The sequence below is a fragment of the Budorcas taxicolor genome, chromosome 2, assembly GCF_023091745.1.
Source record: "Budorcas taxicolor isolate Tak-1 chromosome 2, Takin1.1, whole genome shotgun sequence".
Classification (NCBI taxonomy): domain Eukaryota; kingdom Metazoa; phylum Chordata; class Mammalia; order Artiodactyla; family Bovidae; genus Budorcas; species Budorcas taxicolor.
In genome coordinates this window covers 25,671,042-25,697,092 of record NC_068911.1, presented here as the reverse complement: position 1 = coordinate 25,697,092, position 26,051 = coordinate 25,671,042, and the positions used below count along the sequence as shown (strand labels likewise).

The 26,051-nt window shown below is 41.1% G+C and overlaps 1 protein-coding gene across 2 annotated transcripts in view; it reads left to right on the top strand.

The window, feature by feature from the left end:
* Positions 1 to 26,051, top strand: part of VPS35L (VPS35 endosomal protein sorting factor like) — a 141,149-nt gene that overhangs the window by 84,249 nt on the left and 30,849 nt on the right. For both annotated transcript variants that reach the window (XM_052654166.1, XM_052654175.1), the window contains exons 21-26: positions 6,518 to 6,603; positions 7,761 to 7,841; positions 9,778 to 9,841; positions 12,273 to 12,371; positions 13,921 to 13,998; positions 14,810 to 14,924. In XM_052654166.1, coding sequence (XP_052510126.1) covers positions 6,518 to 6,603; positions 7,761 to 7,841; positions 9,778 to 9,841; positions 12,273 to 12,371; positions 13,921 to 13,998; positions 14,810 to 14,924 — 523 coding nt within the window. The remainder of the gene's footprint in view (positions 1 to 6,517; positions 6,604 to 7,760; positions 7,842 to 9,777; positions 9,842 to 12,272; positions 12,372 to 13,920; positions 13,999 to 14,809; positions 14,925 to 26,051) is intronic.

The following is a 26,051-nucleotide window of genomic DNA, read 5'->3' as shown; positions in this document are numbered from 1 at the left end:
ATGACTTAGGCAGCTTAAGCAATAATATTTCTATTATTGTGAAAATAATAGGCATAGACTGATAGAAAAATATTGTTTTTATTTCATTCATGACTTTCTATGGGATGTGTGTGCCTACTGGGTATCATACAACTTCTGAAACCTTGGAACTAAACTGAACATTGAGTTTTTAATTTTTTTGCATCGTATCTGCTTTTTATCACACAATTTAATGTTGAAACTCAGAAATATATCAAGCTTATAGTTGTCTCAGTGTCTTGACAGAGTTGAGATTTAGATTTATTATATTTCCTTAGAAATATAAAATATCCTATGACACCCTTCTCATTTGCTGCAATGCCCTGGGTATGTACCAGTCCAGTTATGTACCAATCTAGGTACGTACTTCTCTGCAGTAGCACTCTCTGCCCTTTCCCTTAGCTTCACTCTTCCTTCTTCCTGTTTCCGCTTCTATTCTCTCACAGGGCTGTAAGCTTTTGTTTATTTAATAATAGAAATTGTTATTTATTGGATTTTTGCCACACTCCAAGCCCTGTGCTAGAGCTTTTATGAATTTTTTTTTAATTGAAATATAGTTGGTTTACAGTGTTGTGTTAATTTCAGGTGTATGGTAAGGTGACTCAGTTATACATAAACACATATTCATTCTTTTTCAGATTTCTTTTCCCATGTAGTTTATTATAGAATATGGAGCAGAGTTCCATGTGCTGTACAGTAGATCCTTGTTGGTTATCTATTTTATATATAGTAATGTGTATGTTTTAATCCCAAACTCCTAATTTATCCCTCTCACTTCCTCCCCTTTGGTAGCTCTAGTTTGTTTTCTCTGTGAGTCTATTTCTGTTTGTAAATAAGTTCATTTTTATCTTCTTTTAGATTCCAGGTATAAGTGATATCAGGTGATAGTGATGTCATTTGTCTTTCTCTTTCTGGCTTACTTCACTTTAGTATGAGAATCTCTAGGTCCATCCATGTTGCTGCAAATGGCTTTATCTCTTTCCTTTTTATTCCTGAGTACTATTCCATTGTATATATGCACCACCTCTTCTTTATCCATTTATCTGATGATGGGCATTTAGGTTGCCCCCATTTCTTGGGTATTGTAAATAGTACTGCAATGAACATATTGGGGTACATGTGTTTTCTGAGTTATGGTTTTCTCAGGTTATATGCCCAGCAGTGAGATTGCTGGGTCATATGGTAGTTTTATTTTTAGTTTTTTAAGGAACCTCCATACTGTTCTCTATAGTGGCTGATAATTTACATTCCCAACAGTTTAGGAGGGTTCCTTTTTCTCCACACTCTCTCCAGCTTTTATTACTTGTACGCTTTTTGATGATGGCCATTCTTACCATTGTGAGGTGATGGCTGACTGTAGTTTTGATTAGCATTTCTCTAAGAATTACCAGTGTTAAACATCTTTTCATGTGCTTTTTGGCCATCTGTATGTCTTTAGAGAAATATCTTTTTAGATTTTCTGCCCATTTTTAAATTGGATTGTTTGTTTTTTGATGCTGAGCTGTATGAACTGTTTTGTATATTTTGGAGATTAATCCCTTATCAGTTGCATTGTTTGCAAATATTTCCTCCCATTCTGTAGGTTGTCTTTTCATTTTGTCTATGGTTTTCTTTGCTGTGCAAAAACTTTTACGTTTAGTTAGTTCTCATTTGTTTATTTTTACTTTTATTTCCATTACTCTGGAAACAGATCCAAAAAGATATTGCTGCAATTTATGTCAGAGTGTTCTGCCTGTATTTTCCTCTAGGAATTTTAGGTCTTTAATAGATTTGGAGTTTTTTTGTGTGTATAGTGTTTTCATTTCAGTTCAGTCACTCAGTGTCCGACTCTTTGTGACCCCATGGACTGCAGCTTGCCAGGCTTCCCTGTCCATCACCAACTCTCAGAGCTTGCTCAAACTCATGTCCATTACATCTGTGATGCCATACAACCATCTCATCCTCTGTCGTCCCCTTCTCCTCCTGCCTTTCCCAGCATCAGGGTCTTTTCTAATGAGTCAGCTCTTCATATCAGGTGACCAAAGTATTGGAGCTTCAGCATCAGTCCTTCCAGTGAATATTCAGGATTGATTTCCTTTGGGATTGACTGGTTTAATCTCTGCAGTGCAAGGGACTCTCAAAAGTCTTCTCCAACACCACAGTTCAGAAGCATCAATAGAGTGTTCTAATTTCATTCTTCAACATGTAGCTGTCCAATTTTCCCAGCACCGCTTATTGAAGAGACTGTCTTTTCTCCATTGTATATTGCCTTCTCTGTTGTAGATTAATTGACCATATGTGCTTGGGTTTATTTCTGGGCTTTCTGTACTGTTCCATTGATCTGTATTTCTGTCTCTGTGCCAGAACCATACTGTTTTGATGAGTGTAGCTTTGTGCATAGTCTGAAGTCAGGGAGCCTGTTTCCTCCAGCTCTGTTTTTCTTTCTCAAGATTGCTTTGGCTATTTGGGGTCCTTTTGTGTTTCCATACAAATTAAAAAATTTTTTGGTTCTAGTTCTGTGAAAAATGCAATTGGTAATTTGATAGAAATTGCATTGAATCTGTAGGTTGCCTTGGGTAGTATAGTCATTCTGATAATAATGATTCTTCCAGTCCAAGAACATGGCCTATCTTTCCTTTTCTTTTGTGTCATTTTAAATTTCTTTCATTAGCATCTTATAGTTTTTGGAGTACTAGTCTTTTGCCTTCTTAAGTAGGTTTCTTCCTAGGTATTTTATTCTTTTTGATGCAGTGGTAAATGAGATTGTTTCCTTAATTTCTCTTTCTGACCTTTCGTTGTGTATAGAAATACAACAGATTTCTGTGTATAATTTTTTATCCTGCGACTTTACCAAATTCGTCGATGAGCTCCAATAGTTTTCAGTGTCTTTAGGATTTTCTCTCTGTAGAATTGTGTCATCTACAAACAGTGACAGTTTTACTTCTTTTCCAGTTTGGATTCCTTTTTTTTTTTTCTTTGTCCTTTTCTAATTGCTATGTTAGGACTTCCAAAACTATGTTGAATAGAAGTGACAAGAATGGACATCCTTGTTTTGTTCCTGAACTTAGAGGAAATACTTTCAGCTCTTCCCTGTTGAGTATGATGTTAGCCATGCGTTTGTCATGCATGGCCTTTATTAGGTCAGGTATGTTCCCTCTACCCACTTTCTGGAGAGTTTTTTTTTAATCATAAATGGATGGTGAATCTTATCAAAAGCTTTTTCTTCATCTGTTGAAGTGATCATATGGGTTTTATTTTTCCATTTGTTAATGTGGTGTATCACACTGATTGATTTGCAGATATTGAAAAATCCTGGCATCCTTGAAGTAAATCTCACTTGATCATGGTGTATGATCCCTTTAATGTATTATTGGATTTGGTTTACTAGTATTTTGTTAAGGATTTTTGCATCTATGTTCATCAGTGTTATTGGCCTGTAATTTTTTTTTTTGTTGTTGTTGTTTTTGTTTTTTTTTGTTTTCTTTTTCTTTTTTATTTTCTTATTTTTTGGCCTGTAATTTTTTGTGTGTGTTGTATCTTTGTCTGGTTTTGGTATCAGGGTGATGGTGACTTCGCAGAATGAGTTTGGAAGTGTTCCTTCCTTTGCAGTTTTTTGGAATAGCTTCAGAAGAATAGGTGTTAACTTTTCTCTAAACATTGGATAGAATTCACCTGTGAAGCAATCTGGTCCAGGACTTTTGTTTCTTGGAAGTTTCTTAATCACAGATTCAGTTTCAGTGCTTGTGATTGGTCTGTTCATATTTCTATTTCTTCCTGGTTCAGTCTTGGGAGATTGCACCTTCCTAAGAGTTTCTCCATTTCTTCTAGGTTGTTCATTATGTTGGCATATAATTGCTTATAGTAGTCTCTTACAGTCCTTTGTATTTCTGTGGTGTTGGTTGTAACCTCACTTTTTCATTCCTAATTTTATTGATTTAGACCCTCCCCCACTTTTTTTTTGATGAGTCTGACTAAAGCTTTTTCAGTTTTGTTTATCTTTTTCAGAGAACCAGCTTTTGGTTTCCTTGATCTTTTCTATTTACTTTTATGCATTGCCTCAGGTCATTTTTAGAACAGTATTGGGAAGCAAGAGTAGTAATGAGTCCCACTTTACAAATGAGGAAACCAATACCAGAAGGGGTGGAGAACCTTGCTTAAGGTCACAGAGGCAGTGAACGTGGAGTCAGGATGCAGAAGCCACTGTTGGAACAGCTCTGACTTTGCTTTCTCTGTTCCTCTATACAATCGAAAAAAGACTGAAGCCTGCCTCGCCTTTGGGTACCAAGAAGAACTTTGTTGCTGTTCAGTCACTAAGCTGTGTCCAACTCTTTGCGACCCCATGGACTGCAGCATGCCAGGCTCCTCTGTCCTTCACTGTTGCTTGGAGTTTGCTCAAATTCATGTCCATTGAGTCGGTGATGCCATCCAACCATCTCATCCTCTGTCACCCCCTTCTTCTCCTGCCCTGAATCTTTCCCAGCATCAGGGTCTTTTCCAGTGAGTCGGCTCTTCACATCAGGTGACCAAAATATTGGAGCTTCAGCTTCAGCATCAATCCTTCCAATGAATATTCAGGGCTGATTTCCTTTAGTATAGATTGACTGATTTGATCTCTTTGTTGTTCAGGGATCTCAAGAGTCTTCTCCAGCACCACAGTTGAAAGCATCAGTTCTTCAGCAGTCAGCATTCTTTATAATCCAACTCTTATATCCATACATGACTAGTGGAAAAACCATAGCTTTGACTAGACAGATCTTTGTCAGAAAAGTGATGTCTCTGCTTTTAATACACTTGTCTAGGTTTGTTATAGCTTTCCTTCTAAGGAGCAAGTGTCTTTTAATTTCATGGCTACAGTCACCATCTGCAGTGATTTTGGAGCCCAAAGAAAATAAAATCTGTCAGTGCCTCCACTTTTTGTCCTTCTGTTTGTCATGAAGTGATGGGACTGGATGCCATGATCTTAGTTTCTTGAATGTTGAGTTTTCAGTCAATTTTTATCCTTTCACCCTCATCAAGAGGCTCTTTAGTTCTCTTTCATGGATTACAGCCTTGTCATGGTGAAGGGGCTTGCATAACTCAGTGAAGCTATGAGCCATGCTGTGCAGGGTCACCCAAGATGGACAGGTCATGAAGAGTTCTGACAAAATGTGGTTCACTGGAGGAGGAAATGGCAAGCCCACTGCACGTATTCTTGCTGTGAGAACCCTGTGAACAGTATGAGCTTATACTTACCTAAAGGTTTTCCAGGACTTCCCTGGTGTACAGTGGATAAAAATCTGCCTACCAGTGCAGGGGAGACAAGTTCGATCCCCAGACCATAGCACATGCCACGAAGCAACTGAAGCCTGAGTTGTGTGCCACAGCTGCTGAGCCCTTGTGCTGTACTCCTGAAGCCTACACACCTAGAGCCTGTTCTCTGCAACAAGAGATGCCACCTTAATGGGAAGTCTATACACTGCCACGAAGAGTAGCTCCTGCTCTCTGCAACTAGAGAAAGCCCATGGCAGCAATGAAAATGCAGCACAACCAAAAATGAATAAATAATTTTTCTAAAAGCGTTGCCCAGCTGATTCACTGAAATAGTAACTGGTTCCAGCCCTGATCCCTGGGCACATGTAATTTATTTTAATCTTAATAGTTTTAAAAAACCTCAGAGTCTGGGACTTCCCTGGTGGTACAATCGTTAAGAATCCACCTGCCAGTGCAGGGAACACAGGTTCAAACCCTGGTCCGGGAAGATCCCACGTGCCACAGAGCAGCTAAGCCCGTGTGCCACAATTACTGACTTGAGCCCTCTGGCTTCAACTACTGAGCCTGTGTGCCACAAGTACTGAAGCCTGCATTCTCCAGGGCCCGCGAGCCACAACTAAGGAGCGCCTGTGCTGCAACTGCTGAACGCCCAAGCCCCGGAGCCAGCAAGTTGCAGCCACTGGGCCTGAGTGCTGCAGATACTGAAGCCTGTGCTCCACAGCAAGAGAAGCCACCACAGTGAGAAGCCTGCACACCACAGCTCAGTAGTAGCTCCCCACTTTCCGCAACTAGAGAAAGCCCGCGTGCAGCAACGAAGACCCAGTGTAGCCGAAAATGAGTGAATAAATAAAGCAGTGTGTGCGTGTAAAAACTAAGAAACAGTTAAAATGGCCGGTGCCCTGTGACAGCCTGGAGGGGTGGGATGGGCTGGGAGCTGAGAGAGAGGTCTAAGAGGCAGGGGACACAGGTGCCCTGTGCCTGACTCATGCTGATGTTTGGCAGAAACCAGCACGCTGTTGTAAAGTGATTATCCTTCACTCACAAATAAATAAAATTTTTTCTTTAAGAAGGCCCATGTTATGTTAGGAAAAAAAAAAACAAGCACCTCAGAGTCGTCGTCTTGCTCTCACATGAGTCCTGATTAGACCTGCCTCAGAAAGACAAAAAACTCTTCTTCTGTTTTGACCTTCAAAGAAAAAGTAACCCATAAATCTCTTCTAGTAACTTGTGTAAATTGCAGGTAGAGTGCCCTTTTTTTTTTTTTTTTAAGGAAAAATTTCTGCCGTTTCTGGACATGTTCCAAAAAGAGAGTGTCCGGGTGGAGGTTTGCAAATGCATCATGGAAGTTTTTATCAAGTAAGTATAACACAAAGTAATCAGAAGCTTCGATTCCCACCACCCTTGTGAAACCTGTTGATAAGAAATCAATTTATACACTTTGAGGCCCTATGATGTAATGATGTATTTATACCTAAAATAACATTGAGAGGAGAACCACATTAAAGGGAGCAGTCATGATAAAAGTTTATAATTAGCTCTTAAGAAGACAAAGTAATAAATATAAATATTAGATGGGCTGACCATCACCCACATCTCATTCCTGTGAGTTTTGGGAAGGAGCAATCTATTGATGTACTATTTATTTAGAGAGTTTTAAGATTTTAAGATAGTCATACTTATCTTCTCTCATACCAGAGCTTGAAAGATTTCTATCTTCAATATGTAGATTTATGATAGGTTTTCAATTTAATTCCTTTCCTTTTATTGATTAAATCTCTTTCCCAAAACTATTGCTGGTGGTACATGGAATACTTTGATAGTGCATGGAAGAGAAATTTTTATTTTTAAAATGTATATTTATTTTAAAGTATATTAGATAATATATAACTAGTTTAATCAGTGACTTCTAATGTATTTTTCTTTAGAACAGGGTTAAGTTAAAAGTTAAACTGACTTTAAACATTAAGTATGTAGATATGATTAAAGAAAATATGTGTGTAAAAATGAAGCTCAAATAGCAGAGTTTGGAAAATTGAGTTAGAAGTTAGTTGAGTATATGTTTTAAGCTTTCCTTGTATTTTCTTTCTAAAAGATTAATTCCATATGCTTGAAATGAGTATATCTACTTTACTTTCATAAAAATTTGCTGTAAGAGCTTGTCTTTTGAGAAACTAAATTAATAATTTTGTCTGCACTTAACACAGTTGTAGACAGCTTCAGGGGTTCAAGAAACATGGTAAGAAAACAGATTTGCCCTTTGCCTGGCTTAGGAAATGTGGCAGTTTTACCATGATTTTGCAGTTGGGAGACGTTATGTTAGAAGAGCAAACTTGTTAGTTAAAGCAAAATTCAGAGAAAACTAGAACATTGCCCATTGCTGGTGAGCCGAGCTATGTTAGATGCCCACCAGATAATTTACTGCTTCTCACATATGTCCCGTAGATGAGAACTAAACCCATGCTTTTAGTGCTTGGTGTAGATGGCTTTCACTCTTATCCCCAAATGTCTCCTAGGCATCAACAGGAGCCCACCAAGGACCCCGTGATTCTGAACGCCCTTTTGCACGTTTGCAAGACCATGCACGACTCTGTGAAGTAAGCCATGCTTAAGGCTGAAACGAGCCTGGATTCAGTCTTAATGCCACATAATAGTGCATTAGGGAATTACTGCTTTAAGCGGCCGCTGTGAATAATATTATTTTATGGGGTCTATTAAGATTCTTGTTAACAAGGACATTCCAATCCAGGGGAGGAGGGAGGCTGAGCTGAGGGTAATCTTCCTGAGAAAATGAGATGGCAGATGTTTTTACAAAGGGATTTCTGTCGGGAGGAAAAGGCTGGTTTCATCCAAATGAACTCATGCTACGTGTCTCCTGGAGATTTCTGAGAGCAGCAGATAGCAGAATAATGAGTTCACTCATCCAGTAACATAGCCTTTAAATTTTTTCTCATTATTAGCCAGTTATTTGAAATTCAAATGAAGTTGCATATATTCTTTACATGCAGGACCTTATTTGTTCAGTATACTTGAGGCTCAGACCTAGTCACCGGCCTTACCTTTGGGTCAAAAGCCAGATTATCTCCTTTGCTTTCTAGTTTGATGTATTTATCTTTTTTTTTTTCTTTTTCATTACATGTTTCCATTTGACTATGCTTGAGGCAATTCCTGCTTCTCTGTGGCTGAAATTTTGATCCCTAAAGAATTTTTAAACACAGCAGCTTGATTCACTGGAAAATGTTACAAGAACTGAGAAAATTGTTTTGGAACTTAACCATCAACTAGATGAATTGTGTTTCTTTTGTTTTATTTTTTTCCCCCTGAATTGTAGAATCTTTATTTTCATGACCTGTGCTTTCAACTTTGTTAGTTATCAAAATCAAAATATCAAGACTTTTTATAATAAATAGAACTGATAGACTTGCATTGCACAAAAATACATAAAGACCCAAAAGACATTTAGGAAAGTACTTGTATTAGTAGGACATTCGTTTTTGGCCTAAATAAAATAGCAGATGTATTTCTCTTGTGAGAAGTGGAGCCAGAAGGTCAGGGTAGGGTAGCTCTGCTCTGGAATATCATCCAGGAGCCCAGGTTTCTTGTCCTCCAGCTCTCCTGTCCTTCTAGGGTGTTGTCCTTGTCTTCCTGGTAGAGATGGCTTACCTCAACCATGTTCATGTTGCAGCCTGCAGGCATCAGAGGACAGAAGCTTCCTTTTAGGGCCACGGTTTGGGAGACTTTGCACATCACTTGCATTCGCATCGCGCTGGCCGGAAGTGTCATGTGGCTACTGGTAGCCTCAAAGGAGCTTTGGGAAATGTAGTCTCAAAGAATGAAGGGGATGCTGCATATTGGAGGACAGAAGGCTGATTTTGCCAATATAGACTTGTTTTCCCTTAGAACAAGAACCTTGGTCTTTGACTCTTAAATTAAAAAAAATATAAATTTGGGAAACCATTTATAAACCTTCACATGTATTATCAAAACTGTAAGGACTTGACATTTTCTCATTTATATTAACTTTGCTATTAAACTGAAGCAGCTGAGATCTGTGGTTTACTTTAAGCTATATTTCCAGAATAAGGTAGATTGATGAGTGGAGGGTGGAATGGAGAGTTATGTGATAAAGCAAATATTATAAAATGTTAATAGTGGGGTATATTGGTGTTGACTATATAATTTTCAACTTTGCTACATTTAAACCTTTTTATAGTAAAATGTTGAATGAAAGTTCTCTGGAATACAAAATTTGAAGTTGAACTTTGCTATCCAAATTCCAAAGAAACCTTCTCTTTTGCTGTTAATGAATATATCTTGAGAACAGTGTCTCTAAGAGAGATGAGAAACACAATTAAATTATGTTAATTTAGGTTACATATTTTCATCAAAAGAAACACAAATATGGGAGTTTTTTAAATCTAGAAAATGCAGAATGTTCTTAACTGTTAAATGACTTATTTCTCATTTATTTTTTTCCTTTGGAAACTTTCATTTATTACCTCAGTGTCAATTATGTACAATTATTGATTTTAGTGCACTCACTCTTGAAGATGAGAAAAGAATGTTGGCATATTTGATTAATGGATTTATAAAAATGGTAAGTATTGGGGAAGAAGTTTCAGTGTACTTAGAAATGTGATGTAATTGTTTATCCTTCCTCTGGTGAAAGCAGTTAACATTATGTTCCCTGGTGCTTTTCATTTTTATGGAGATAAGATGAAATTAGAAAACAACTTATATTAGCCAGCACTCCCCTGGGGGCAAGAAGAGCCAAGACAAACCGGCTTAAGGAAAAAATAAAAAGGGGACAGTGGGGGGGTACTGGCCGATGTGACATAAAGTCCAGGGGTGGACCTCTCGGAAGGAGCAGCTGGACTCGGGGTCTCCGTAGTGTCATCAAGAACTGCTGTGTGTGTCTTTGGCTCATGGCTCTTCTCTCCTGGCATCCCTCCCAGGCAGGCTTGCTCCCCACGAGAGCCCCGGGTTTCCATTCCTTCCAGTTCTGCAGTGCAGCAGGAAGAGGTCCAGCAGAAGTTCTAAGGCTGAGTCTGGATTAATTTGGGTCACCGGCTCGTCCCTGAGCACATTGCTGCTGTGAGAAGGAAGGAACACACCGGCCAGGCCAGGGAGACAGGCACCCCTGGGCAGCCAAACCATGTGGATCCGGAGTGGGAGAAGAGGCTTCCTTTTTTTCTTTTTTTAATGAAGCCAATTTAAATTCTTTCATTTTTATTTTTAAAAATTATTGTTACATGTTTTGGCTGTGCCATATGGCTTGCAGAATCCTCAGTTCCCTGACCAGGGATTGAACCTGGGCCATGAAAGTGAGAGCCCAGAATTCTAGGCTTTAGGCTACTGGGGGCCTGTGGAGAAGGGGCTTCCTGAAGCGCCTGATGTGCTCCTCTTCAGATGCTGCTGAAAATGATGTGGGGAGTGGGTGGGGGTGAAATGTCAAGTGTCCACTCTCCATTCATCCTCGTTACTCAGCAATACACGACAGCTCATCCCAGACTTAGTGGCTTAAAATGACAGTGTTTTATTCTTACAAGTCTGTGGGTGGACTGGGTAACCAGGCCTCTCCGTGTGATGTCAGAAGTGTGGCAGACCTGGGGCTGGAGGATCCAGGACAGTCTTGAGCATGTGTTTGGGGTCTTGGTGCTGGCTGTTGACTGGGGCAGCTTATTTCTCAGTCATGGGACCTCTTTCTCTCCACCATTCTCTCAACATTTGCTCACCTCTGGCCTCTTGCCTGGTGAGGGCAGAATCAGAAACTGCCGGGTCTTTGGAGGTTTAGCAATCACACAGTGACCAGCGCTGCCTCCTGCTTCATTCTGTTAGTCAAAGCAAGTCCCAGGGCCAGCTGTTTGGAGGGGAGGGAAAGCAGACCCACCCCCGGCTGGGAAGAGTCCACAGGGACACTGGGGAGGGACGAGCGAAGTGGGCAGCATTGTTGCAGGTTTCATCAGTAACAACCAGCTTTCCATCCTAGCCAGAACAACCTTTGCCTTAAATCTCGGTGCACGAAACTAAAATACCCACTTCAGCCAGTATCTCCTGTTAGAAATGTCAAGACAAATGCTGACTGAGATGAAAATAAGTAGGTCACTTTGAAAATCACCTTGAAAAATGTGACTCATTCAGTAACAGAGGTTGATTTAACTGTGGTAAAATACTAATTTTGATGAAAATTCAGGATAAGCCATTTAATTCCCATGTTGGGAAATGTACCTATGATTGATACTAGGTGCCTCTCTTGTTCCCTTCATTTATATGCTGCTCTTGTGATATTTATCCTTTTATGGGTTTGTCTGAAAACCACTAAGTTTTAATGGGAAAGAATTTGAGAAAATAAGATGTGAAACTTGATAGTTGTAGTGGAAATTACGACTTTAAACCTCTTCTGGACAAAAATGATTGTTGTAGCAGTAAAGTTTGTCCTTCCAACCAGCTGTTCATAAATTTGAAGAAATAGGAGAAGAAGTTTTTAATGGTGGATTAACATCCATCGATGGCTCCAGCAGCCACCAGTGAGCTGCTAAAGGTTGGAATCCCCATCAGGAAGCAGAAATGTATGGCCCTTATTACGGAATCCCTCTGACAAATGACTCCCAATCACCAAATCTATGTGAAAAGGCTGCAGCTGACACCCAAAGTGCCACAATTTCCTTTCCAGTGGTTTCCTTCTAGCCTAGGAAATCCTTTTTGCATTTTGAGATTCTGTTTTATACCCTTTGGTCTTTTTATGTTCTGCTCCAATGCCCATGTCATGAAGATGAGGTGGTAATAGTAATATTTCTGCTATATGCTGGGTAAAGTAATGTAACATCTGTTAGAGCGTATTCCAGTTCACAGATGTGTGTGTTTGCTTACATCCCCTTGAGATACCACCCATCTATATCTGTGGAATTTTTGGTGTCTTGTCATCGCAGCACCTCCCCTGTCCCCACAAAACTCAGGAGGAACTTTTCCAATTGTGAGCTTACAGCTGCCTAGAGATAACATTGTCACTTCTTTCTCCTTGATTCTAGGTGTCCTTTGGCCGTGATTTTGAACAACAGCTGAGTTTTTATGTTGAGGCCAGGTCAATGTTTTGCAATCTGGAACCTGTTCTTGTGCAGTTGATTCACGTAAGGATTTTCACTCATTCATTTATTCTCTCGATACATGTTTATTGATCATTGATAGGCCACACACCAGTTTTAATCTGAGATTCTTCTGGCCCCATATTGCTTCTGTTCCCAAGGCGTGAAAGATGTTTTCTCAAAGGTTAATAAAATCTACAACTTTGCTTGAGCCTTAGAGTGGTTTCATTGGTCTCTTTTTCTCTGAAATTGGCGTATTCTCACTCCTGCATGTCAACAGCAAAGAGCTGAGTGAGTTGTAGTGATTATTTAGTTATAGAAATTAACCTAGTTAGAATTCCACGTTACCTAACCAGAGTCCCAGCTTTCTTGGTTCACATTGTCTTTCAGTAACTTTTCATGATGCCCTTAGGCAAAAAAGGAAGAGATAACAATTCTGTTTACTAAGAAATTAGGCTCAAGCAACTTAAGAATTTGTGCCTTAACAGCTTGCTCTCTGAACCAACAATTTATGTAAATTGAAAGAAAAAGAGTATATATTTGCATTCCATTTAAAATCATCATAATTACTTACTAATGAAGTATATGTACCTCTAGGCATTGCTTGACTTCTAAAATCTTGGAATCAGATGGGACACCACTACCCTATTTCCTGTTCCAGATAGATTTTTTTCCCCTGTATTAATGTTGCACAGTACTTTTTGTCACGGCAGTTGTTAAAGCTTTGCAAAGATATGCCATCACTGCAAGGAAGGTACCGTGTCTGTGAGCTACCTCACACAAGCGCTTTGCATAGTGTTCAACAGTTGAGCCCTTCTGTGGTTGACCAAAACATGGGATGCCCCTCTGACTTTCCTGTAACACCCTGGGGTGTCATGGTACACATTTTAGGAACCATAGGTCCAAGCTTTTAATTTTTGTGAAAAGATTCCCTAAGGCTCTTGAATTGCTTCATGTAAATTTAAGGAAAATGACCTTTTTATATGTTTGTTCACTGATTATCAGATTTTGTAGCATTAGTAAACTTAAGAACTAAATGTAGAGACTTGTAAGTCAGGGGAGTTGATAGTACTCAGCCTGTAAAGTCATGAGGAGTAAATCAGCTTAAGAATGTACAGCACCTAAAACGGTACCTGGTGTGCTATGAGTGATAATGTGGCTGCTGTTACTTTCTTAAGGTTAGCGTTAGTGTTGCAGAGGTATTTTGTATGGTTTATGTTCAGGTTTGGAGGTTTCTCTTAAGATCTCTAAGATCTTAAGCTTAGTGTGTGGGATTTCTGGAAATGGAAAAAGTGAACCCTGGCTATTCATTAAGCCAGAAAATGGTCATTTATCATGCCAGTTGATAGGCATGACTTAACTTAGTGAGTGCCCCTTGGAGATGTTTGTTCAAGCAGAGATTGATTCTGGCGTGATGACCCCTTTGCCATTTCAAGGTTTGGTGCTCACCAGTCTTGGTTCCGGAACCAGTCTTGGTTCTGGTTAGCTTGTTCTCATTGACTTGTATACAGTCAGCATTCAAATCTCTTTGGAAGATGTTTAATCTGAATTAACCATCATTTCATTCCCATTTCTGTTTTACTTTTTAATCTAGAGTGTGAACCGGTTGGCAATGGAAACAAGAAAAGTAATGAAGGGAAATCATTCTAGAAAGACCGCTGCATTTGTCCGGGTATGTTTCAAAGATAAGACTTACTTTGAACTCCAGTGGGCTGTTTCTTACGCAACTTTCTGAATTGTTCCTCCCAGAAAAAGATTAAGGGCGATTTAATATTGATTTTCCAGATTTTTCCTTACATACTCATGGACTGACTGATTTTCTTAATGTTTTCTAAAGAAACAGTCAAAGGAGTCTGAATTTTGATATGTATTAGGGGAGGTGGTTGAGATGGATTTGCATTTTTGTATGCCAGCTGAATTATCTCTGGCTCATGCCAGTAACTGGAAAGCCTAGGATTTTTTTTCCTCTTGTCAAGTTCCCAGCTTTGGAAGAACTTTGTTTCTTGAGTAAGCTGCTCAAAATTTTATCAAAGCAATACATATCCATGCTTTAAAAATAAAATCATACTGAAAAGATTATAGTGAAAATAAGCTTCCCAGCCCTGCCCTTTCTCACCATATACTTCTCTCCTCACAGTCTCTCTTTAGCAGTTTCTTCTTCAAATTACCAATTAATTCATTTTTAACTAATTGGTTTTAACAACTGCTTCTTTAAATGATCAATATTAGGTGTTATCTATTCACTTCCTGTGATGACAGATGAAGATTTGTTTTTGTACACCATCACTGTCCTTGGTTGCCCCTCCTACTTCTCCCCAAAAGGGAAATACAGCAGAGGCAAGGAGGAGAAATTGGAGTTCATAATGGGGAGATGAATTGTTTTAAGTGTTTTTACTTGAAAATATATGATGGATGACAATGAGGATATTAATCCACTGTGATGGCACTGCAGCCTAACCTGCTGTTTCTCCCCTTTCTTCTAGGCCTGCGTTGCCTACTGCTTCATTACCATTCCCTCCCTGGCGGGGATCTTCACCCGCCTCAATCTCTACCTGCATTCCGGTCAGGTGGCCCTGGCCAACCAGTGCCTCTCCCAAGGTGAGCCTGCCACTCACTCTTTTCTCTCAAACTCTCCCTGGCTCCCCAGGAAAACTGACTCAGCAGTGTGTGAATGCGTGCAGAGAGCTTCCTTTAAGGAGGAAAGAAAAGAAAAAGTGATCAATTAGTGATGAGTTTTTTCTTTAGTAGGAAGCACCTCAGACACATACACATTTATAGAGTCAGACAGATTACAGAGCCTGGGTTATTTCCTGTAAGGACCTTCCTACATCTGTCTCAGGCATGTCAGGTCAGGTGGTTTAGACATCCCTAGAGAGTTTTAGAACTTCGGCCTGCTCATTCACAGCAGATTCAAGTTTATTTATTGTTGTCAGGGTTTGAAATTCCAGAGATACAGGAGTAGCGTCTAAGCAGTATAGAATGAATACTCTCTACAGTTTGCTGTTAGGGATAAAAATTCTGCCCAAAACCTGTTTCTGTAAGATGTACAGAGCTGTCCTGGAACCAGGATTGTGTAAGCGGTTGATTTGGGAGGTGATCCCAGGAAGTGTCAGGAGGGTGAGGTGAGGTGAGATGAGGAAGGGAAGGATGCCAGTGAAGGGTGCACTGGTGGAGGGTTAGGATTGTGGGCAGCTGGGTCCTTCCCATCGGACCCTCAGTGTCACCGAAGTCTTCAAACATGATTGCTGTCCAAGAACCTTTTCAGACTCTGCTTGGTTTTGTTCTCAACTCCTGGGTGCTAACGTAGCCTCTCAGCGCCTTTGGGATCAAACCAAAGGCACCAGACACAGACCCCAGACACCTGGCCTGAAGTCCGCATGTGATCTGGTGTGTCTGGCAGCGGCCTTCTGTCCTCAACTCACACCATGCTTTAGCCACGCCGGCTTTTTTTCTGTCCTTTGAACATACTAAGCCATCTACCAGTTCAGAGCCTTTGCCCTTGCTGCTCCCTCTTTCTAGAATGATTGTCCCCCCAGATATTTGCATTTTCTAAAATTACTGGGCCAGAGATGAGAAGTAAGCCTCGCCTCTTTTGGCGTCCTTCCCTGTCCACCCTTTCTAAAGTAACCCCACCTTCCCAATCACACTCCGTACCATCCTCCTCATGTCTTCATTGCACTTGCCGTCATCTGATGCTTTCTTACTGTGTGTATTTGTTTCTTATTGTCTGGACACTCCCTTCCCCTGTGAGGACTGCAAAACCCACAAGAGCTGGTATGCCCTCATTACTCGCCAGCAGACGCGGAACTTACTCCTAATGCCTGCTTTGGGTTTTGCAGGAAACAACACAAAAATTAACAGCCTCTGCCAATAACCTAGTGAGGTGCAAAATGAAGGTTAGACTAAATTAATTAGATTAAATTGATGTTAGGAAAGTTTAAATCTTATGAGCTGGTTCCCTCTTAAAAAGGTCAGTAATAGTGTGTGGGGATCCCTGTGTGGGGGACCCCTGAGTTTGATGTCACCTGTAGCATTAGGAATGAGCTGTAAGCTGGAGATACCAGAGCTGTGAGCTGCATATGGAGGCCCCAGAAGCCTAGATCTTTCTTCTTTCAACTTGATAAGCTCAGAGCCATGTCTTGAATGTTACAGATCCCAAACAAACTCAGCGCCCCTGTGTTAGAGCTCTGGCTTTCTCCTCTGCCTCCCCTGCACTTTAAAGTGCTATGGGGCGGGGCGGGGTGCAGGAGTCAGTGTCCGCTTCATGCTTAATAATTTATCCAATGATTTTGCTCAAGTCTCTAAATGCTGTGGTGCTAAGCCTTAAAAGCTTATTGTTGTTTTTCTGAAAGCCACATGCAGCAGTTGCTGGCCAAAATAAATAATATATTCAATTACTGAGAAGGGGAATGCTAAATATAAATTAAATGAAGCTTGTGGAAGTGGGCTGATTGGGTTTGTTTGCCTCCTTAAACATCCCTCCCCTCTCAGCTGGTTATAAAACATCCCTTCCCCCCTATTCATTTTCTGGCCTCCCTTGATCCAGCCTCTGCTGTACCTTCTTTATCAGCTGTAGCTTTGCCAGGGCTGGCTCAGCCCAACAAGTAAACTCCAGTTGAACCCTGAGCCAGGCCAGCGTGGAGTGCTGACGAAGGCTTATTACAGGGAGGCCCGTTCTGGTCCCTTGGACACATTGGTTCAGCGTGTAGGCTGGATCATGCAGGGGGTTGGTCTAGGGCCATCCTTTGCTCCCGGATCTTTAGGCGAAATGAAGGACTTGTGAATCAGTTGTCGGTCACATCTTCTGACCCAGAGATGCCTGTTCACTGTCACTGGGGATAGCTCCTTGTCCTTGTTAGTCAGTGATTCTTTCTGGAAGGTTATCACGAAGCCGCAGCAAGAGTGAGTTCTTTTCTCTCTATCTCGGTTCCTTTATCTTTACAGTTCCTCACCTCAGAAAGGAGGATGTTTTATAATGAAAGTATTATTGTTAAAGGTGGCTTCCCGGGTGGCTCAGTGGTAAAGGATCCACCTGCCAATGCAGGAGCCACAGGTTTGATCCCCGGGTCAGGAAGATCCCCTGGAGAAGGAAATGGCAACCTGCTCCAGTATTCTTGCCTGGAAGATCCCTTGGACAGAGAAGCCTGGTGGGCTACAGTCCATGGGGTTGCAAGAGTCGGACACAACTTAACAACTAAACAACAACAGATGTTAAAAGTGGGTCTTGAAAGAAGAGCATTTGTTTATCAGGGAAGGGCTGTGAGGAAGGGAAGAAGGAATAGTTAGCATTCCAGGTAGAGGAGCCGGCCTGAGCAAAAGAGGGCATGTGTGGGATCATATGATGTGTTAGGGATGAGGCCCTAATGACTGGTGAGCTTTAGACCTCCCGAGTGTGCTGGTCCCAATCCTGATTCTGCTGCTTGTGAGTTGTATGCTCTTGGACTGATTGGCTGGATGGTGCCTCAGTTTCTCCATCTGTAAAGTGGAGATGATGGTGGTGGTTCCTGTGTTGGATTTTTTTTTTTTTTAACTCTTGGTTGTACTGGGCTTTCCTTGCTGCGCAAGGGCTTTTCTCTAGCTGCAGCGATCGGGGGCTACTCTCTGGTTGCAGTGGGCATGCTTCTCATTGTGGTGGCTTCTCTTGTTGCGGAACAGGGGCTCTAGGTGCGACAGCTTCAGTGGTTGTGGTGTTTGGGTTCAGTTGCCCCATTGCATGTGGAATCTTTCTGGACCGAGGATCCAACCCATGGCCCCTGAATAGTAGGCAGACTCTTATTAATTTTTTAAAAAAATATTTATTTATTTCATTTATTTGGCTGTGCCAGGTCTTAGTTGTGGCATGCAGGACCTTTTGTCTTCGTTACAGCACCTGGGATCTTTAACTGAGGCATGGTTCCCGGGGTGGGGTGGAGGTGGTCCATTGTTCCTTTCCTAGGGTATGAATCCAGGCCTCCTGCATTGGGAGCACAAAGTCTTAACCACTGCACCACCAGGGAAGTCCCTATGGTAGATTAAATGAGAGAAACTACTGGGGTACTCGGTCCACTGGCACATAGTAGCGGCTCAGTGAATATTAACTTAGTATAATCATCTCTCAAAAGATGAAAGTATGCCCTGAGGTTTAGGAGCTAACTGCATTCAGTGCAGCTCTGCAGTTTCAGAATTCTAAAAGCCAATTCTCATACTCAGAAGCTTGAGAAATCTGCAGGAAAGCTGTTCATTTCAAGACTGACCTGCTGAATTATCCTGAAAATAACAAATCTGCAGTTCCTCCAAAGATGAAACAATAGTGAGAACAATTAGAGCAAGATAGTGGTAAAAAGAATGATTTTTGTTCTTATCGTTAATAGTAATGCTTTTCCCTCCTTTAGAATTCTCTCCCTCTCCTTTGTTTGAAAATATTTTTTCCTTCCAGTTTTTTTTTTTGAGATATGATTGACATACAGCACTGTGTAAGTTTAAGGTGTACAGTATAATGATTTGACTTAAATACAGCATGAACTGTTTGCCACAGTAAGTTTAGTGAACACCTGTCAGCTCATATAAATACAAAATTAAAGAAACTGTTAAAAGTATTTTTTCTTTGTGATGAGAACTCTTAAAATTTACTCTCTTAACAACTTTCATATATAAAATACAGCAGTGTTAATTATATTTATCATGTTGTACATTACATCCATAGTACTTACCTTATAACTTGACATTTCTTCCTTTTGACTGCCTTCATCCAGTTCCTCTTCCTCCCATCCCTCACTTCTGGTAACCCCAAATCTGACCTACTTTTCTAGGAGTGTTTTGTTTTTGTTTTTAAAACTATGGTTGATCTACAACACAGCATGTTGTTCAATCACCAAGTCATGTCTGACTCTCTTTGACCCCATAAACTGTAGTTTGCTCAAACTCAAGTCCATTGAGTCAGTGATGCCATCCAACCACCTCATCCTCTGTTGCCCCCTTCTCCTCCTGCCCTCAGTCTTGTCCAGCATCAGGGTCTTTTCCAATGATTCAGTTCTTCGCATCAGGTGGCCATAGTATTGGAGCTTCAGCTTCAGTCCTTCCAATGAATATTCAGGGTTGATTGCCTTCAGGATAGACTGGATTGATTTCTTTGCTGTCCATGGGTCTTTGAAGAGTCTTCTCCAGCACCAGTATTTGAAAGCATCAATTCTTTGGTGCTCAGCCTTCTTTATAGTCCAACTCTCGTATCCATACAACACAACACAGCATAGTGATTTGATATTTCTATACACTTCAAAATGATCATGGTGATAAATCTAGTTAACTCGCCATACACAGGTACTACGTCGTTATTTACCATATTCCCTACACTGTGTGTTTCATACCCTTGACTCATTTAATTTGCAACTGAAAGATTGTACCTCTTTATCTCCGTCCCCTAATTTCTCTCGTTCCCCCTCCACACTCCTGTCTGGCAGCCACTTGTTTGTTCTCTGTATCTTACTTTATTTCCATTTCATGTTTTTTCATTTGTTTTTAGATTCTACCTATTTCTTTCCTCCTGTCAATGCATCCACCCTTAAAAATCTTAACTTTGTTTTACTAATTTTTTACATCTTCATCTTGGAGAGCTATGTTCACAAACCATGTCTTAATCAAAAGCCCCAAACAAAGTTAGGTCAGATTCTTCTGTAAGACATACTATCCTCACACTATGCACTTTCCTTCATTGTACTTATCACTGTTGTTATTTAACAAGTAAATATGTAAAGAATTGTATGCTTCCCTCCCCTGAAGAGTGTCAGCTCTTATCTTCCTTATTCCCTGTGCTGTGCCTGGCTCCTGGCACATTGCCTACTACACGGACACTCAATAAATGATGAAGGAACGAATGACACCACATGATAATACTGGTTGATAACTCTTTACAGTATTGATGAATGTAAAATGGTACCAAACCTTTTATGGTATGGACCTAACTCTTAAGCAACTCTGTTGTTCAGAAGAGTTTCATCAAAGTCCTCTTGGTAGGTTTTAAATAATTCATTTTCCTATTTATAGAAAAAAGAAAACAAGGTAAGCTCCAACATATGCCGAGGCCCATAGACATGTTGAATGCAGCCACTGTGCTGGTTTGGTCCATGAGGAGCATGGGGATACCCAGAGGAGAGGCTAAAGCCTGCTGTCATGCAGCCCACTGGCTACTGTGAATCGTAACTGCTGATGGAGGAAGCCAGGGCAGTAGAATGGAGGAGAAGATAATTTTGTATTTCTGCCTTTTGGAGGGTAAGGAGTGGCTTGTAATGGAGAAAAACGATCTCTATCCACTTAACAAGTCTTTGGAGTTTATGCTTAAGGCCATATTTACTTGTTCTGTTGACAAACCATCTTCTGAAGAATGTGTTTGATGTGACTCTTTTCTCAAACTTAAGGCCTCTCTGGTGATTATGGATGAAGTAGGTTAATTTCGCTGTAACAGTTCACAGGTGGGCAGACGGCGTGAAGCTTGTGCACATGATCCATCCACCTTAGGGGAGGTGAGGGCTGGGATGGAACCCACAGGAAAGACAAGGGTGTGCCCCCCCCCCCCCCCCCCCCCCGCCCCCCAGCCTTTAAGTTCACTCAGCTGCTTACAATTGTAAATGCCTGTGATTTGCTTCCTCCTGCCAGTAGTTCTTGGCCATTTTTCACATGCAAACCCCTGTGCCAAGCGTTGTGCTGAAACAGGAATGCACTTAACGAGACTTCATGCTCACAGGGGAGAGTGGGTCTGTTTACAGTTACTGCAGCACATGATAAGTGTCATGCAAGATGTTCATAAAATGTACCAGGGAATTTTGGAAATGACCCTTGACTTGGAAGAGGAATTAAAAAAAAAAGTTGGCATTGAAAAGTCTGGAAGGTAATGGGGATCTGTAGATGTTGAAGTGAGGCAAGGGGGTCGGGGGGTGCATTCTGGCCTAGGCAACAGCAAGAGCAGAGGCCTAGAGGCTGGAAAAAAGGTGCCTCTGGAAGGACTGAGTGGGAGGTCAAGTTAGGAAGATAGCTTGGGGACTAATTGTTGAGAGAACTGAATTCCAAGCAAAGCAGTTTAGTTTTATTCAATACATATTATTTGCTGGGTGGCTGATCTTTTTAGAAAGGAGGAAACTGAAGCTCAAAGGGGTGACATAACTTGCCCCGGAGCATCTAGCTAATAAGTAACTTCAAGTGCTCTTTCCACCACTGTGTTTCTCTTTAATTAGATTAGTTCCTCTAAACATAATCTGGTTGGGTTTTTTTCTGTGGGTTTTAAAAAATATTTATTTATTTTTGGCTGCACTAGGTCTCTGCTGCACGTGGGCTTTCTCTAGCTGCAGAGCATGCAGGCTTTTCATTGCAGTGGTTTCTCTTGTGGTGGAACACGGGCTTTAGTAGTTGAGCACATGGGCTCCGTAGCTGTGGCTCTCGGGCTCTAGAGTGCAGACTCAGTAGCGGTGGTACATGGGCTTAGCTTCTTGGCAGCATGTGGGATCTTCACGGATCAGGGATTGAGCTGCTGTTCCCTGCATTGCAAGGCAGGTTCTCAACCAGTGGACCACCAGGTAACCCCCTAATCCAGTGTTTTATTTCTGACCCTTGGTGTGTGTGGTTACTAGAGACCAGTGAGTATAGACTGAATAGATAACTTATTTAGGAGACAGTCAGAATTAAGATAGTTCAGTTCAGTTCAGTTCAGTCGCTCAGTCATGTCCGACTCTTTGTGACCCCATGAATCGCAGCATGCCAGGCCTCCCTGTCCATCACCATCTCCTGGAGTTCACTCAGACTCACGTCCATTGAGTCCGTGATGCCTTCCAGCCATCTCATACCCTGTCGTCCCCTTCTCCTCCTGCCCCCAATCCCTCCCAGCATCAGAGACTTTTCCAATGAGTCAACTCTTCGCATGAGGTGGCCAAAGTAGTAGAGCTTCAGCTTTAGCATCATTCCTTCCAAAGAAATCCCAGGGTTGATCTCCTTCAGAATGGACTGGTTGGATCTCTTTGCAGTCCAAGGGACTCTCAAGAGACTTCTCCAACACCACAGTTCAAAGGCATCAATTCTTCAGTACTCAGCCTTCTTCACAGTCCAACTCTCACATCCATACATGACCGCAGGAAAAACCATAGCCTTGACTAGGGGGACCTTAGTCGACAAAGTAATGTCTCTGCTTTTGAATATACTATCTAGGTTGGTCATAACTTTCCTTCCAAGGAGTAAGCGTCTTTTAATTTCATGGCTGCAGTCACCATCTGCAGTGATTTTGGAGCCCAACAAAATAAAGTCTGACACTGTTCCCACTGTTTCCCCATCTATTTCCCATGAAGTGATGGGACCGGATGCCATGATCTTCATTTTCTGAATGTTGAGCTTTAGGCCAACTTTTTCACTCTCCTCTTTCACTTTCATCAAGAGGCTTTTTAGTTCCTCTTCACTTTCTGCCATAAGAGTGGTGTCATCTGCGTATCTGAGGTTATTGATATTTCTCCCGGCAATTTTGATTCCAGCTTGTGTTTTTTCCAGTCCAGCATTTTTCATGATGTACTCTGCATGGAAGTTAAATAAGCAGGGTGACAATATACAGCCTTGATGGACTCCTTTTCCTATTTGGAACCAGTCTGTTGTTCCATGTCCAGTTCTAACTGTTGCTTCCTGACCTGCATACAGATTTCTCAAGAGGCAGGTCAGGTGGTCTGGTATTCTCATCTCTTTGGGAATTTTCCACAGTTCGTTATGATCCACACAGTCAAAGGCTTTGACATAGTCAATAAAGCAGAAATAGATGTTTTTCTGGAACTCTCTTGCTTTTTCCATGATCCAGCGGATGTTGGCAATTTGACCTCTGGTTCCTCTGCCTTTTCTAAAACCAGCTTGAACATCTGGAAGTTCACAGTTCACGTATTGCTGAAGCCTGGCTTGCAGAATTTTGAGCATTACTTTACTAGCATGTGAGATGAGTGCAATTGTGCAGTAGTCTGAGCATTCTTTGACATTGCGTTTCTTTGGGATTGGAATGAAAACTGACCTTTTCCAGTCCTGTGGCCACTGCTGAGTTTTCCACATTTGCTGGCATATTGAGTGCAGCACTTTCACAGCATCATCTTTCAGGATTTGAAACAGCTCTACTGGAATTCCATCACCTCCACTAGCTTTGTTTGTAGTGATGCTTCCTAAGGCCCACTTGACTTCACATTCCAAGATGTCTGGCTCTAGATTAGTGATCACATCATCATGATTATCTGGGTCGTGAAGATCTTTTTTGTACGGTTCTTCCGTGTATTCTTGCCACCTCTTCTTAATATCTTCTGCTTCTGTTAGGTCCATACCATTTCTGTCCTTTATCGAGCCCATCTTTGCATGAAATGTTCCCTTGGTATCTCTAATTTTCTTGAAGAGATCTCTAGTCTTTCCCATTCTGTTCTTTTCCTCTATTTCTTTGCATTGATTGCTGAAGAAGGCTTTCTTATCTCTTCTTGCTATTGTTTGGAACTCTGCATTCAGATGTTTATATCTTTCCTTTTCTCCTTTGCTTTTCGCCTCTCTTCTTTTCACAGCTATTTGTAAGGCCTCCCCAGACAGCCATTTTGCTTTTTTGCCTTTCTTTTCCATGGGGATGGTCTTGATCCCTGTCCCCTGTACAATGTCATGAACCTCATTCCATAGTTCATCAGGCACTCTATCTATCAGATCTAGGCCCTAAAATCTATTTCTCACTTCCAGTGTATAATCATAAGGGATTTGATTGAGATCATACCTGAATGGTCTAGCGGTTTTCCCTATTTTCTTCAATTTGAGTCTGAATTTGGCAATAAGGAGTTCATGATCTGAGCCACAGTGAGCTCCTGGTCTTGTTTTTGTTAACTATCTGCTTAGGGAAACCCAAGCTTAATGTCCACAGAAAGACCTCTGCAGCCTCCTGTGAACTCATACAGGGTTAGCAGTAAAGTGTGTTACCCCTGCAGGACCCAGAGATGTGAGTCAGGTGAAACAGGGACTGAGTGTGCTCGACTCGAAGAGAGGCCTTGCGTATCGGATATAGAAGAGAGAACTTACAGGCACCTCCCATGGTGCTTCCAACACTGAGAAGTCATCTCTGTGTCTGGGTGGACTTTTCACAATAAGAGTCGACATTCTGCGTAAACCAGGTGGCAAAGTCAAGGGTATATTAATGCTTATTTGTTATCACTGACAGTTTCATGTATAAGGTATTTAACTGTCCTTCGGCATTCATTATTTCTTTAAATTTTGCTCTTTACACATATCATCAAAGCAGTGGTCCTTAAATCCTCAAACTTAATTCCTATAATGACAAGTTCTATTATAAAAACATAGTTTAGTAATAAATGGTATTGAATCTCTATAAATAACTTGCCTATGGATAATAACTTGGCCATTTGGACTATGAGGCTTTACCCAAAAACACCCCTATCACTTGGTGATGGCACACCTTCATGGCAGACTGCCTTAGTCTGTTTGGGCTGCTGTAACAAAAGTACCATGGACCAGGTGGCTTAATCAACAAACATTTGTTGCTCACAGCTCTGGAGACTGGAAGTCCAAGATCAGGCTACTCACTGATTCACTGTCTAGTCAGGACTTCCTGGTTCATAGACTGTGATCTCATTGTGTCCTCACATGGCAGAAGGGAGAAAGGAGCTCTCTGGGGTCCTTTTATAAGGGCGCTAATCCCATTCATGAGGGCAACACTCTCATGACCTAATCACCTCCCAAAGTTCCCACCTCCTGATGCCATCACCTCAGCGTTTAGGATTTCAGCATATGAATTGGTGGGGGAGAAACATTTAGTCCTGTAACAGAGTGAGAGAGAGTAGACTATGCCCTGTTGTTGCATTTTATACAGTAGTTTCCACTATATAGATATTGTCGAGTCCAAACCTAAACTTATCCAGAGATGGAAAATGCTGAAGACTGGTGAAAATGTTCAGTAGTGGAGCTGATAGGACTTGACAGAGAGTGAACAGTTCTTGTAGCCTGAACCCTGCTTTAATAAGGTATATTCAAGGCACGGGAGTCTTTCAACCACTCATGACATTTTTACTTAAGAAACGTGATGTTTCCTTTCTTGACATTCCCTGGATTAGGACAGCTATCCTTCTGAGTTGTCCAGGAGGGCAGTGATAGCTGAAGGTCTTGGAATGGAATGGGGTAGATTACTCTTGAGGTCTTGTTTAGGAGTTTATGACCCTGATAAGTAGTAAAGATTTCCATTAGCACTGACCCACTGCACTGTTTAAAAAAGAAAACGCCCCCTCTGAAGGTGGCCTGGGTTATCACTTCTTGATCCTGTCTTATGACTCAGATACTGAGTTGTATTCTGTATTGACAATGCCCAGGACATAGAGGATGAACTTACTGTCAGAGATTGCAGTTAAACTTGAGTTTTATCATGTATGACATGTGTTTGAGAAGACTGTCCTGTATCCTGTTGAAAAATAGACAGCCTGTACTTTATTTTAAATCTTAATGATTTTTATTTTAATATTCCATGCTCATTTGAAAAAAATTCTGACAATACAGAATTGCAGATCTTAGAAAGTAAAAAGCCCCCAGATAAAAGTCACCTGTTACTCTACTCTTTCTCCTAACTTCTGAAAAGTCCACTATTTACAGTTTGTATATTTGTCTTGATTTTTTCCTTCTATATATCCATTTAAAAATGCCCTTTTATTCTCATATGCTCTCTGCCTCTCTCCTCTACTCTTCTCCCAGATGCTCTTCTCATCTATC